This window comes from Poromitra crassiceps (assembly GCF_964638095.1).
Source record: "Poromitra crassiceps genome assembly, chromosome: 6".
Taxonomy (NCBI): Eukaryota; Metazoa; Chordata; class Actinopteri; order Beryciformes; family Melamphaidae; genus Poromitra; species Poromitra crassiceps.
The window spans coordinates 17060478-17076208 of NC_139627.1; the positions used below are offsets into that span (position 1 = coordinate 17060478).

Genomic DNA, 15731 nt, shown 5'->3' on the forward strand with positions numbered 1-15731 from the left:
TTGATGTTTCCTGTTTTCCTGTTTTTGTATTCTAGGAAATAGGTCTTTATGAGTCAAATCGATTCACTTCTCTTAGGCTTGCCAGTAAAGCTGTTGGCCGCATACTAAAATGCATACCATCAATGCTCATGGAGATACCATTATTTGTTATGCTGTTTGAGTCGCATAGGTTTGAATGGGGAACTTTTATCCTAACTTCTGTCTCTGGTTTCAGTGAGTTATTCTTTGACAAATACATATTTCATTGTTAATGTATCAGTAGGTATTGGTTATCTGCTGGAGACAACTCATTGCCCCAAGGTGAACTGCACAATCAAAATAACCCCTTTTCATGATAAGATGTTTGACACAAAACACTGCTTTTCATTCACAAAACCATCAATCAGAGTAGACCTGAGCCAAGGATTGTTTTGTTTTTATAAAACTCTGTTCTCCCAAATATCTTTCTAAATAAACAAATATCATTTGCTCAATATGTCTTGTGTGGACAGGTGTAATATTAGATGAGAAATTTTTCTCACATTTTAATTATTTAGTTGAAATAACCTCTGAAACGGTTGTGAAACGTGTCAACGTATCTTTTTAGTTTATTCTTTTTACCAAAGCAAACCGCACTTAGAAGTGTTTCTGTGTTTATAGAGACAGCTGGAGCGTTTCATCTGCAGTCATCTTTGCCATTTTTCCAAAAGCTCTGAACTTTATGCTAAATGATCGTCAAGTTTTGCCCCATTTATGCAAAAACCATGAGATGAAGAGCCCCACGATATCAGACCAAAAGCTGCACAATATTCCATAGCAATTTCTATGAGTTTATCCCTACTCTTGAATTGCATATCGTTACTCTCTTAACCCACTAAATGTGTGTAAGTTATCACAAAGCTGTTCAGTCCCTGCTTTGCAGAAGTAGAAAAGGCAAATGGCAACCTCGGCTGTAAATGATAATAAACACCTAATTGCAGTTTCGTGCTTGCTCCACTAGTGGACAGTGTGACCCACTGCTCTACTAAATTAACTGATTTAGGGGCAGTGCTGGAGTAAGCAGCTCCAGTACAAGTCACAGAGCTTTTAAGATGCCTGGGCTAATGGTTTCTGAAGACTCATTCATCTGGCTTGTTTCTTTCTGTCAATTTGACGAGAGCTCTATTTTAAGTGATTATGGACAGCTTCCCCAGCTTTTACACATTATGTGCACCTTTTTTGTGGAAAAACCATATCACACAAATTATTATTGAAAGTAGAGTCTTTATACATCTTGGAGGGTATCATTTAAGTTCAATAGTCTTTGAATTATATTAATATGACGTGAGTTTCTATTAGCGTTGCACAGAAACAGCCGGTGGAAATACTTCTTTTGTACAAGTAACTGTACTGTACTTACAGTTATTGAGAGTTGATTTGAGTTAGTTGTGGACCAGTAATGTCATTCATGCACAAATGACATCACTGGTCCACAACTTTACTCAAATCAGCTCTCAATAACTGTCAACTTAAATGAACAACTTCAAACCTGTTTACAGTTTTCTGATATACTGATGTTCTAATGATACAAAGCTGGTTGAAAATCGGCAGAGAGTAAAAAGAATGTGTACTTTTCCCATCTGTTTATCAAAACTTAGTTCAAATGCATGTCAACAGATTACATGTGGTTAGAAACGGACAACTACTACCAATCACAGTTATAATGCCTGCTGCTCTAAAAGAAACTTCTGGAATTGCTGAAGTAGAAAGTTTACCACAAAGGGACTCAAAGCCTCAGTTTTCTGATCCAAAATCAAACACCATTAGGCCAGGTGGTTTGACTGCTGGAACAGGGTAACTTCTTATTTATTTGCCACTAGGAAAAGGTTTTTGTTAAGTGTCTAAAAGCCCTTAGCCTCAGTCAAACCAGCCACACCCGAACAGTTACCAGGCTGTGATTAGGCTGCTCACTCGTTCAATTCCAACCTATCTCACTCTTTATGCTGTGTTGTTGTCAGTGTGAACACAGTAGGCTATGTAGAATTCAGAAAGTGAACCCCAAACAGTTCATAGCTCAGCAGGATGAGTCGCTGTGTCTGTGGTGCTACCGGACCGGTGGACTATTGGTACGATTCCCTATGGAGGAGACGTATAGCAACACTGCCCTGTCTTTAACACCAGCTCTTTACTCCTAGCTTTAATATCATTGAATTAATTAGAAGTGTAATAAAAACTAAAAGAAGATTATACCTATTTCCACTTTTATTCAAATACAAATAACTTTGCTGCCTGAAAAAACACAGATGAAAGTTCAGTCTGTGCACATCCCAGGTTAAGAACTCACAACCTTTCCCTCTGAAGGCAGCTGACATACACAGTGAACCACAAAGGCACTGCCACCGATGCTGTATTTCTCTCTGTATGACTTTTGAAGTGCCTGCATGGCTATAGGTCAAAATCTGGAAAAGGCTACTGTATATTTATATTTTATTTTAGTCAATTTAGAAATAGTTAAGTAGACTCGGTTATGGCAAGAGATTAATCTCTGGAATTCCAAACAACAATTTAGACTCTAGATCACCGTTCTAAATGGATTAAAAGCAACCATACAGTATAACAATTTCCTGGTTTCAGCCTAACTATTTGGAATTTGGAAATGAGCATGAATTATATTATAATTCATGCTAATTTCCAGTTTTGGCGATGAATTATCTCATTATGGTAATTACTCAAATTGCCCAACATTCAACTCTTAGCAACCAAGTTGAATTTCATCCACTAGGCATAAATATGACATTTCAATCATAAAAGTTCATTAAGAAACAACATTACTGGGTCCAAGAAATTTCCAGTAGACTATTGCGACACACTAAAGTCTAAAGAGAGTAATTGTGGAGTGACACCACAGTTTTAGCACAGGTTTAAGCAACCACCACCACCAAGCTGAATGTACCGATGACCCTGAAGGAAGCCTCACTTTCATGTGAGTGAGAGACCTTAAGAGAGAGTGAGAGAGAGAGAGAACAGCGTTCAGCCAAAATCCCGCTGTAAAAAGTTTGACCTGTCTGGTTTAAAAAATGTTACATTTCAGCTGTCGATCAACATAAAGCTGGAGAGGAAGAGAGAAGAACATGCAACATAATCCTGCACGCTGGATTTGTAGCAGGGTTACTGTGGGAGGACTGAACTTACATGCTAGGCTACACACCACAAGCTGAATGTACTGTATGTAGGTTTAAGCAACCACCACCACTACCCCAAGCTGAATATCCTGACGGTACCTGAAGGAAGCCTGGCTTTCCTTTGAATGAGTGACAGTGACAGAGAGTGTGTGAGAGAGAGAGAACAGAGTTAGGCCAAAGTCCCGCTGTAAAAAGTTTGACCTGTCTGGTTTTTAAAATGTTACATTTCAGCTGTCAATCAACATAAAGCTGGTGTGTGTGTGTGTGTGTGTGTGTGTGTGTGTGTGTGTGTGTGTGTGTGTGTGTGTGTGTGTGTGTGTGTGTGTGTGTGTGTGTGTGTGTGTGTGTGTGTGCTTGTGTAGGGGGGGTCATAAAGTCTCTGAAAAAGTGTAATGGTAAAAAACAAACATAAGAGCTCTTCCTTTATGTTTTTTTAATTTCAGACATGTTATGCTTATTGACAGAGGTATTGCAAGAGGACACAGAGGTGTGGGAGAGAGAGAAAGAGAGACAAAGAGAGACAGATAGAGAGAGGACTGAGGCTTACATAGTAAACTACACACTCAACTCAGTGTGCCACCAGGGGACACCTTCTGGTGTTAATTAATAATTACTGTATTGAACAGTCAATCAGAATCCTCCAACAACCTATGTTTGAACTAGCCTGGGTAAACCCATCCCCCACGTGACCTGCTCTCAGACCTGTTCTCAGTCACTAGTGACTGGGAACTGAGAGAGCAGGTCACGTGGGGGCTGGGTTTACCTAGGCTAGGTTTGAACTAGGGGTGGAGCCAAACCCGGTATTCAGAAAAGCACAAATACGCGGGTTTTTACAAATGTTATTTAATTAATACAAATATTTATAAAATTATTTGTTTCCTCTGCCTCTGTCTGTGTGTCATGGATGTGTAAGCCTGAGCTGTCTGTCTGTGTGGCTGAGTGGTGAATGCAGTTGTCTCAGTTCTGATAGACCACGGTTCAAAACCCACTGTAGGAACCCTCCTTTGCAGTATAGTTTAGGATTAGGGTTAGGTTCTAATTAATTAGAAGTGTAAAACTAAAAGAATATTGTTGCGCCTATTTCCACTTTTATTCAAATACACATATATATATATATATATATACCGATCCTAGTCAAGTCTTTACTGTTTATTATCTGATAAAACAAAACCCAGAAGAACCCAGATTTGTTTGCAATAACAAAAATGTATTGGGTGTCAATAAACTCAATTGAGAGGCATATTTTGTAGGTTGTTATATTTCATTTCATATATCACACATGTACATTGTCAATTTAATGCTTTATTTTACAAAGTAGTTTGAACTACTTTTTCTGCGTAGCTTGTAGTTTCCTAAACTACATTTCTCGCAGGGTAGCTTTGCTGTAGTTTCAACTACTTCCATGGTGAAGTAGTTGGTAGCTTCCCCAACACTGCCAGCTTCCCTTCACACTCACAACTCTTCTCTGGGTGCTTTTGTGTCTTTCCTCTGGCTTTTGCCATTCAAAACTGACCGAGGCTCAAACCCACGACCACAAAAGTGACTGAGGCCTGCGGGGTAGCAAGCCAACTCTCTGTGCCACCAGATCAGGGTTCTTGAAGGAGGTTTTCTCAGGGCTTTAAATCACTCTTTCCTCTGGCTGTCGCCATTCAAAACTGACCGAGGCTCAAACCCACGACCACAAAAGTGGATCAGCTTTCACACATTATGTGCACCTTATTTGTGGGAGAAAAAACGTACACAATTTATTAGTCAAAGTATAGTCTTTATGCATCTTAAAATATGTTTTGAAGGGATCTTTTAAGTTAAATAGTATTTGAATTATATTAATATGACACAAGTTTATTCACCTTGCACAGAAAATACTTTTTACTTTTATATTTGAGTACATTTCAGAGCCTGTACTTTTACTTGAGTAATTAAGTTGAATCAGTACTTCTACTTTTACCAGACTCTTTTTTACACAATTAACTGTACTTGGTAAGTGTGTACTTTTCCCATCTCTGCCAAGCAGAATGCCAACACATAATCAAAGCAATAACGTGAACACAGGGAAGTCCAATATAAATCAAGTGTATTGGAGGTACAATGAAAACAAACAACAGAAGTTAGAAATTCAGTCTGTTCAATTCAGTTCAGTTCTCAAATATGTTCAGAGTAAAGCCTCTTCCCAAACGAATCAATAAAGGATCTCTCCAAAAAGGTAGACACTGTGCACACAGGATAGTTAGGTTAGGTTAAGTTAGTTAAGTACATAAGTGCCTGGGTAGCGAGTAGGTGGCGATATTTGAAAATTCAGCTGGAGCTCAGTCAAACGTTAGTTTTCGTGGTGAATTCGAAAATGGTCGGGGGGCCACTCGGCACCCGGACCGCAAGTGGAATATCAGGGAAATAAGCCTTCTGAATAAGATTTTGTCAAGAGCCAGTCAGTCAATAATACCAACATTCCACTGCACTCGTGAGTGGATGTTGCCTTATGACGTGTTCTGTGAGTGATTACAGATTGTTTGAGCAAAGTGGCTTTTGTGAAAAATGACAGATTCACGTGAAATGAAAGAAATGGAAAGAAAATACAGGCACAAAAGCAAGCATAAAAACAAATCTAAATGTTTAAATGTTGGTTTTATTGAAGTTAGGGATACAGTTAAGACCTTAGCTTGAGGTAGAATTTGCCCCTAACCACAGATCATGACTAAGATTAGGCTAGGCTACGGAGTTGCAGTTTTTATTGGAAGGATAAAGAAACATCTTCCACCTCAGGAGGAGGACGTTTCTCTGCTGGTATCTTGTGGTCAGAGCCAGTTTGGGATGGGTGGAGCTGGGAGAGGAGAGGAGAGGAGAGAGCTGTCCTCTCTCACTTGCTGAACTGATTAATGGGCGCTGGCACTTTGATGTCCTGGCCCCTCTCGAGCTTCTTCTCGCACTCAATCAGGTAGTTCACTCCATCAACCACCACCTGAACCAGCTCCACCTACACACAGACAGGTTGATGATCATTTAAAGTGTTTGGTTAGAAGTAGTTCCTCATTAATGGCCACCACCAAGGTAAACCACGTTTTGATGTTGTCATGAACAAAGAAATTGGTCAGCATTTACAAATCAAGCACAAATTCTGACAGGCAAGGATGAGTGATTGATCCATACCTCAGATTTGCCCAGACGGTCATTGTTGGAAATGTCAAAAGTGTCTCCAGTAGCGGCTGTGTCCACTCCGCCTGTGCCTCGTTTTTGCAGCCGTAGGTTTTCCAGGATTTGGGGGAAACGCTTGTCCTAGAGTGAATTCAGGGATTTATCCAACAGACAGACAGACAGACAGAACATGTCATTTATGTTGTTAGCGTTGTCATGTTGTGGGTAATTCCTGCAAAAGGCCAGAGAAATGAGTTGTAACTATTGAATGGTTTGCTTCTGAGTGTGATACCCCGTTCAAGACAACTCGGACCACCGGAAAAAATGGGTTCCGACCTGTAAAAAGTGAATTGAACGGTCGTCCTCCAGGCCGGAATTACAGTTCGGAAATTCGGGTATCATTCAGAGCTCCGCTTCGTCCGAGTTGACGTCATATCCACACATCTCATCCAAAATGTAGCATTACCGCCTCCACTTCCCAGAACCCTCCTTGGTCTTTCCCAGTGTTTTCCCTCCGACAGGGAACTGCAGCGTGAACGCAAATATGCCAGGGGTGGACGCTCTGAGATGAAACCTCCGGCGATCCGAGTTGTCATGAATGCGGTATGAGAGTGGATGTGTCCTGCATTCTGTGCGTGAGTGAGTGGGGGGGGGGCTCACCTTGCTGAGATTGGGCAGGCGCACGTGCACCCCCGCCCTGAGGCCTGTCCCCAGGTTGGAGGGGCAGGTGAGGATGTAGCCCAGACGCTCGTTCCACATGAATTCCCAGCCCCTCTCCTGGATCAGTTTCTCCACCTGGAGTACGAGACATCACATGACAAGATTCATGATCTCAGATCTCCACCTGGAGTACGACACATCACATGACAAGATGCATGATCTCAGATGTGTGCTAGGGCTCGACTGATATGACTTTTTGAATGAACACCAATATTTTTAGATTGAAAGTGCCCATAACAACATTTTGTGCAGATGTTCATGAAAAATAAAAGAAAATAAGTACCGTATTCATTGTTGTTGGCCCCAGAATTTTTTTATCTTGTCAGATTAAAATCTCCATTTCCGTTCTTTCCATTTTGTCCACTCTACCTGTATGAGTCCTCTGCAGAATGTCTCGAACACTCGTTTCATGTTGCCTCCCTTCTCCATAGAGATGACTCTGGTGTGGTCCTCCTCATTAATCCAGATCAGGAAGGTCTTCTCATTGTTGTGCCTGAGGATAACCGACTAGATGAACCACATATAGTCTTCTCAAGGTCAAACATTGCTATTCGACTTCTCAAGGTCAAACATTGGTTATTAGAATTATAATATTATATAATAATAATAATAATAATAATAATAATAATAATAATAATAATAATTCATTTCTTTTATATAGCGCTTTTCAATGACCCAAAGACGCTGACAATATGAGAACACAGAAAACAAAATAAAAAGGAGCAACAGGCAACAGATACAAATAACACATCACTCAGGGATATATGGAAACCGTGTGTGTGTGTGTGTGTGTGTGTGTGTGTGTGTGTGTGTGTGTGTGTGCGTGCGTGCGTGCGTGCGTGCGTGTGTGTGCGCGCGCGCGCGCGTGTGTGTGTGTGTGTGTGTGTGTGCGTGCGTGCGTGTGGCAGTTAGAGACACCAGAGTGTTAACGGTCACATGGTCGGACGTGCAGGCAGGCAGAGCCGGGACAGAACAGAGCGTACCAGAGGCCCCTGGCGTCTGGCCAGTCTCTGGCCATAAATGCACATGTCAACAATGGAGAGACAGGCTTGTCAAACAGGAAGTGGTCCTATTGGTGGGTGGGAGGGTTAAAGGGAAGTGAAAAGAGGAAAGATGAAAGGTCAAAGGGGAAGAAGAAGGATGAGTTACCTATCAGTCATTTGGTGAGGACACTATAGACCCCTTTCACAGCAACCGTTTTTGGGGGGGGGGGGTAAAGCAGGAAGTACAGCGGGTGTAACCATTACCATTAATGATGGATCCATTCCATTTAGGTGTTCCAGTGCCAAGGCCCTCATTAATGTTATTGGTTACACCTGCTTTACTTTCTGATTTACCACCTCAAAACTGCTGTGAAAAGGGACTTGTCTTGGTGGAGAAGATTCAACAATAAGACAAGGGAAGGCTCAGAAAGCACTTCACAGAGATAGTACTGTGGTGGGGCAGGGTAAACATCACACAGAGATAGTACTGTGGTGGGGCAGGTAAACATCAGACACAGAGATAGTACTGTGGTGGGGCAGGTAAACATCACACACAGAGATAGTACTGTGGTGGGGCAGGGTAAACATCACACAGAGATAGTACTGTGGTGGGGCAGGGTAAACATCACACAGAGATAGTACTGTGGTGGGGCAGGGTAAACATCACACACAGAGATAGTACTGTGGTGGGGCAGGTAAACATCACACACAGAGATAGTACTGTGGTGGGGCAGGGTAAACATCACACACAGAGATAGTACTGTGGTGGGGCAGGTAAACATCACACACAGAGATAGTACTGTGGTGGGGCAGGGTAAACATCAGACACAGAGATAGTACTGTGGTGGGGCAGGTAAACATCACACACAGAGATAGTACTGTGGTGGGGCAGGTAAACATCACACACAGAGATAGTACTGTGGTGGGGCAGGTAAACATCACACACAGAGATAGTACTGTGGTGGGGCAGGTAAACATCACACACAGAGATAGTACTGTGGTGGGGCAGGTAAACATCACACAGAGATAGTACTGTGGTGGGGCAGGTAAACATCACACACAGAGATAGTACTGTGGTGGGCAGGTAAACATCACACACAGAGATAGTACTGTGGTGGGGCAGGTAAACATCACACACAGAGATAGTACTGTGGTGGGGCAGGTAAACATCACACACAGAGATAGTACTGTGGTGGGGCAGGGTAAACATCACACACAGAGATAGTACTGTGGTGGGGCAGGTAAACATCACACACAGAGATAGTACTGTGGTGGGGCAGGTAAACATCACACAGAGATAGTACTGTGGTGGGGCAGGTAAACATCACACACAGAGATAGTACTGTGGTGGGGCAGGTAAACATCACACACAGAGATAGTACTGTGGTGGGGCAGGTAAACATCACACAGAGATAGTACTGTGGTGGGGCAGGTAAACATCACACAGAGATAGTACTGTGGTGGGCAGGTAAACATCACACACAGAGATAGTACTGTGGTGGGGCAGGTAAACATCACACAGAGATAGTACTGTGGTGGGCAGGTAAACATCACACAGAGATAGTACTGTGGTGGGGCAGGTAAACATCACACAGAGATAGTACTGTGGTGGGGCAGGTAAACATCACACAGAGATAGTACTGTGGTGGGCAGGTAAACATCACACAGAGATAGTACTGTGGTGGGGCAGGTAAACATCACACAGAGATAGTACTGTGGTGGGGCAGGTAAACATCACACAGAGATAGTACTGTGGTGGGGCAGGTAAACATCACACACAGAGATAGTACTGTGGTGGGGCAGGTAAACATCACACAGAGATAGTACTGTGGTGGGGCAGGGTAAACATCACACAGAGATAGTACTGTGGTGGGGCAGGTAAACATCACACACAGAGATAGTACTGTGGTGGGGCAGGTAAACATCACACAGAGATAGTACTGTGGTGGGGCAGGGTAAACATCACACACAGAGATAGTACTGTGGTGGGGCAGGTAAACATCACACACAGAGATAGTACTGTGGTGGGGCAGGTAAACATCACACACAGAGATAGTACTGTGGTGGGCAGGTAAACATCACACACAGAGATAGTACTGTGGTGGGGCAGGTAAACATCACACAGAGATAGTACTGTGGTGGGGCAGGTAAACATCACACAGAGATAGTACTGTGGTGGGGCAGGTAAACATCACACAGAGAGATAGTACTGTGGTGGGGCAGGGTAAACATCACACAGTTTGTTCTGTCAAAGAATAAAAACATGGTTTGGGATGTGGGGTGAGATGGACCTTACCAGATCCCCCTGGCATCAGGCCAGTCACGGGCCATGAAGGCACATGTCAACAATGGAGAGACAGGCTTGTCAAACAGGAAGTGCTCCTTAGCAGCGTGAATGAATGGGTCAGAGGGGAAAGGTCAGTGAGAGTGAAACTACACTACTCTGATGGTCCAGTGTCAAACAGTTTGCCTATTTCAAAATACTAGCTGATTCCTAGGCTCGCCAAAAATCGCAGAGCCCACTTGCGCCCTTTTAGTTATGATGATGATGGCCTAACTTTCAGTGAAAGTTCACTGTGAATGTTTGACCACTTTGAGCCCCTTTATTTATTTATTTATTTATTTATTTATTTATTAAGATTATTCACTGTGCAATTTACTGTCTGTGCCAACTTAATGTTAGAAGTTGTAAATGAGTTGCATACTTTGAGGTTGTAGCCTACATCTGTAATGTTTGCAAATATGCATATATTTTGAGATACTCTTTTTAACACATTTTTACATAATGAATATAGGCCTACATGTAAATATATACCCAATATCTACAAGATCTACTAAATCGCTGATTGTATCTTCAAGGTTATCCGAAATGATTGATGCGGAAATGAATGCTGCAAATCACAAAATCCTTGAAGTGTAATTAATTAGTCAATGGAGACATGTATTCTTTCTCATTGATCTTTCACTTATATGTCCACAAGTTTTCATCATTTTGAAAGGAGTAATTGAAAGCATTGAATGGAAAACCTACTCTACCAATAATGTTCATTTTCAGGAAAATAATAATTGATCTACTAAAGATCATTGCAAATGATCATTGCAAATTATTATTAACATTCTAAATTGAACCCCAGCTCACTTCCTGTTGCAGTGTTTGCTAGTACAGTAGAACAGGACTGACCCGACTGCTAGGACAGAACTGTGTTTCTGTGAAACCCGCCTGAGCTGAAACTCAAATGTGACAGTGAATGGCTGGTCAGTGACTCACGTCGATGAGCTGCTGCTGCTCCTGCTCCGTCATGTCTCCCAGGCTGTAGTAGCGTCCGGCCAGGTCTCCCTTCAGGCCGGCCAGGGCGGTCACCGCCACGCGCTCCACCTCGCGCCGCTCCGCCCGCGAGCAGGCCGGGGGCAGGCTCAGCCCGCGGATGCTGCGGCCGGTCCGCACGCGGGACGACAAGACGTACTTCTCATCAAAAATGCCATGTGTGAGCTGGAGGTAGAAAAGGGAGAAGATGGACGAGAAGGAAAGATAAATAGTCTTTAGATGCAGGAATGGGTAAATGTGTATGGATGGACGTGTTTGTCTCGTCCATGTCCATGTTTCACTGGAGCATGCTTTCTCTGCCATCCCTGGGTTTCATTAATTATTCATTTGTGAGCGAGTTGTTAATGCAACAACATCCCATAGGCCTATTCCTTATTCTCTTTAACATCCCATAGGCCTATTCCTTATTCTCTTTAACATCCCATAGGCTTATTCCTTATACTCTTTCATGAATTAATGTTTGTAACAAAGTTCAATGTCTCTATACTGTGTGTCTGTTTTGCTTTGAACAATGTAGATGGATGGATGCTAGATGATGGATGGATGATAGATATTGGATGGATGATAGATGATGGATGTGGAGTTATGGTGTAAATGAAGCACCTTGGAGGCGTCCAGGTCAGTGGGGTGTGTCATGACTTTGGGGTCGTATCCGTTGTGCCTGTCTTTGATGATTGGGTCAAAGAGGTCAGCGAACACCTGGAGGGAGCGGAGAGTTTCAAAATGAGTTTCAAATGTATTTTTGTTGCACTTAGAGTACCACAAGCCAAGTGCCACCCAGTTCCATTGTATACATTCAGGCGATGTCTCGTCTTAGACACGTGGTCGCTGGTCAGTGTGGGGGAAACGCCCCACTGCCCTAAATAGAAGTAACCTTTTATTGGCAACTGTATCTATTCGAGAGAAGGCAGACATCTCTACGGCTGATATCTCCAAAACTGCAAATCACACCAAAACGATCTAGATGGATAAATAGTACATAGCACTACAGGTAAGAGGAAAATTACATATTTTTGATTAGATTTTTGAACTGTCCCTTCAAACCTGAATGGACTACAGATGGATATTTTGGAAGCTATGGCCTATTGGCTTGCTTACCTCGTAACTCTCCTCATCGCCGGCCACAGCGCCCACTGTCTTGATGAAGGGGTGTCCGGGGTTGTCCACCCCGGTCTGGATGCACTGGTCCAGGGTCCAGTTGTTGGGAGTGACATTGTCCCTCAGTTTGGCGTAAATGGCTGGAGTGAGAGCAGCCGCCATGCAGTTGTTGTGTTTCCTCAGGTCGGGGAAGTCAGAGCTGCGGGGGTGGGGGGGGGGGGGGGGGGTGGAGATTGTTGTGATCTAAAACTGTATTGACCATTATTTTACAGTGTAAAACAAACTTTGACTGTACAGTCTTATTTTCTTAAAAACAAGTTTTTATTACGACTAATATGTTTTTCCACAAGTATCTAAATCTGATTGTGATGCCTCCCCACCAGTTGTCTGGAATCTTATTACATATAAACCGTTATTGGTGTTCCAACTGATTTTGTAAATATTTTTTAACCTTAAATTTCAGGATATGCTGTTGATTCTTTAAGAAACATTGCTGGTTAACACATTTTAGGTATCCATTTTGAGTCTGGACACATACTCGAAATGGATGAAATATTAAAAAACTGAAAAAACTGAAAAATGTGTGTGTGAGAGAGAGAGAGAGAGAGAGAGAGAGAGAGCGAGAGAGCGAGAGAGAGACACTGAGTAGCACTGATGAAACCTGAGAGGGTTAGTGATATTGTGTCATTGATGTCACCGGTCTTTCCAGTGAGCTCGTGCCCTTTCACACTTTCTCTACTTCACACAGCCTGCTGAAGCAATCAGGTTCACCATTTTCCCAGGGCAACATCAATCTCATATTCACATTGTGAATATGACACAATAATACAATGTGTTTATTGATGCTATACTGTACATTTCTTGTAGGCCATTTTCACTTCAAAGCACATTAACTAAGCGTTCAGGAGCAGCCTGCCTCGTGTCTGTAGGGATGTAGTCTCGGCAAATGGACAATTTGGAAACAAACGCCATTAAAAAAAGTAGTTTGAATGGCAACGTTACATTATTTGAATCAATTTTATACATTTACATGCACAAGACTTCTGCATGTCACCGCCCCCTTCTGCATGAAGAGACACCCTAAAGAATAACAGTTCAATGGGCCACGTCTCAGTGACTGAAACCAAGGAGGAGACTGGAGCACACCATTCACTGGCAAACTATTTTATTTTTTATTTTCTTCTCCCCAATTGTATTTGGCCAATTTCCCCCTGCTGCCCCGCGTTGCTGCTCCACCCTCTCTGCCGATCTGGGGAGAGCCGTAGACTAGCACCATGCTTCCTCCGACACATGCGCACGTGGGAGGATCACGCTATTCCCACCAATCCCCTTCCGCCCCCGATCAGGTGCCCTGACCGACCAGAGGAGGCGCTAGTGCAGCGACCAGGACACATACCCCTAATCCGGCTTCCCACCCACAGACACAGCCAATCGTGCCTGTAAGGACGCCCGACCAAGCCGGAGGTAACACGGGGACGCGAACCTGCGACCCTCGTGTTGGTAGGCAGGGCATCAGATGCCCCACTGGCAAATTATTTAATAAGGTGCAAAGACTAACATTTCAACGCACGCCGTCTTCTCCAGAGTCAAAACCTGTTTTTCACTAGGCTTATATTGTCCTATTCTGAGAGCACCAACCTCCCTATGTGGGGGGGGGGGGGCTGCAGCAGCTCAAGAGATTCCTTCTACATTGGCCGCCCTAAAGACTTCTTCTACGCCGTTTTTTAAACTCTCAAATTGTTTCCACAAAGTTTGAAAAAAAAAACTCTCGTAACGGACAAGCCCGTCTTTTATTGTCACACGAACACCACAATACATGCATGCGGCCACAACACACTCATGCTGACGGTGGCCGGTGAAAAGTGTCCTCTGCATTTAACCCATCCAGGCATGTCCTTTCCTCCGAGGGGCAGGCCAGGAGCAGTGGTCGCTTTCTCGTACAGCGCCCGGGGACCAACTTCGGATGTTGTCGTCACTGGTCGGATGACGACGACGATCTGATCTTCTGCATGTTTTTAGTGGGGGGGTTATATACGGAGGAACCCCCTGGGGGGTACGGGGAGAACATGCAAACTCCACACAGAGAGAAAGGCCCTTACGACGAGATAACCCACCTGGGCAGTAGGCACTGAAGATATGGGGGGGAACACAACCACAGCGCTCACAGTGTCCCAGGTGAGAATCGAACTCAGGACCTTCTAACTGTGAGGCGACAGCGCTACCGACTGCGCCACCGTACCCCTGAAAGCGAAAGCTGGGAGAAAATTCTCTAGTTGAGCGACGCGGACAGAGACTGAGAACTGAGTCTAGGTAGGGTCGTCACTCAATAGCTTCCATTTTGAAAAGACAAAAAGTCATTCAGTCAGAAAACATCAGTTTGAGTTTGGCCTATTCACTAACTTATCAAGGTATATTATGTGTTAAGAGAGGTACCAGGATGAACAGGTCCACCTCATCAGTGTAGCTCCTGAAAAGAGGAACCTGTTTGGTTCACTGACTTCCTGTGTGGTTCACTGACTTCCTACTTCCTGTTTGGTTCACTGACTTCCTGTGTGGTTCACTGACTTCCTGTGTGGTTCACTGACTTCCTACTTCCTGTTTGGTTCACTGACTTCCTGTGTGGTTCACTGACTTCCTGTGTGGTTCACTGACTTCCTGTGTGGTTCACTGACTTCCTGTGTGGTTCACTGACTTCCTGTGTGGTTCACTGACTTCCTGTGTGGTATTCACCGACATGTGTCTGTGGAGTTTAAAGTTTACCTGGGAGGATAGAGCTTCTTCTTGGCCTCGGCGGCCAGAGTGCCATTCTCACTCAACAAGAAGCCGGTTGCCATGGTGCCCGCACCCAAGCCGGCCAATAGCACGGCCGTGTTGCGGCGAGAAATCAGACGTGCGAAAGTGCTCGCCATCTTCACCGGTTGCGTAGTTCTTGAACTGGAGAGAAAGACAACGGCAAATAATGACGTAGGTTTTGTCCATGTTGCTGGGTGTCTTGAATCAAATACACTTAGGATAGCCACATCAAAGAATCTGCTACAGCACATATTTGCATAGTAATAAGCCTATACTACATTTTGTGCAAACACTTCCTCCGCTTTCCAGTCAAGTACGTGACGTTGGGTCCTTCTCTAATAGACCTCATCCATGCACTTTGACCCTTCTCCACACCCACCCACACTGCTCATGTACACTGTACAGTAACAAGCTTATAGTCGGACGGGCAGTGGCAGATGCTAGCTATTCTGAGAGAATAGCCTCTTAGCATTATCACACCGTCTCCCGCAGAATAGTGACTTCATGCGTGGGACTCTTTGACTTGAGAAAATGCATACGCTC

At 43.7% G+C, this 15731-nt stretch overlaps 1 protein-coding gene across 2 annotated transcripts; it reads right to left on the reverse strand.

Annotated features, from left to right (window-relative positions):
- Positions 1-5994: 5994 nt before the first annotated feature.
- LOC310778851 (creatine kinase S-type, mitochondrial-like) lies at positions 5995-15304 on the reverse strand (the record flags this gene model as incomplete). Of its 2 annotated transcripts, none has more annotated exons than XM_083639296.1 (9): positions 5995-6111; positions 6285-6410; positions 6930-7064; positions 7359-7482; positions 10269-10354; positions 11241-11462; positions 11901-11996; positions 12396-12594; positions 15156-15304. In XM_083639296.1, 9 exons carry the CDS (start codon positions 15302-15304, stop codon positions 5995-5997), a joined length of 1254 nt encoding a protein of 417 aa, XP_083495422.1. The 2 variants fall into 2 exon arrangements, with proteins under 2 accessions (XP_083495422.1, XP_083495421.1); XM_083639295.1 differs by having other exon boundaries at positions 11241-11510.
- Positions 15305-15731: the final 427 nt, after the last annotated feature.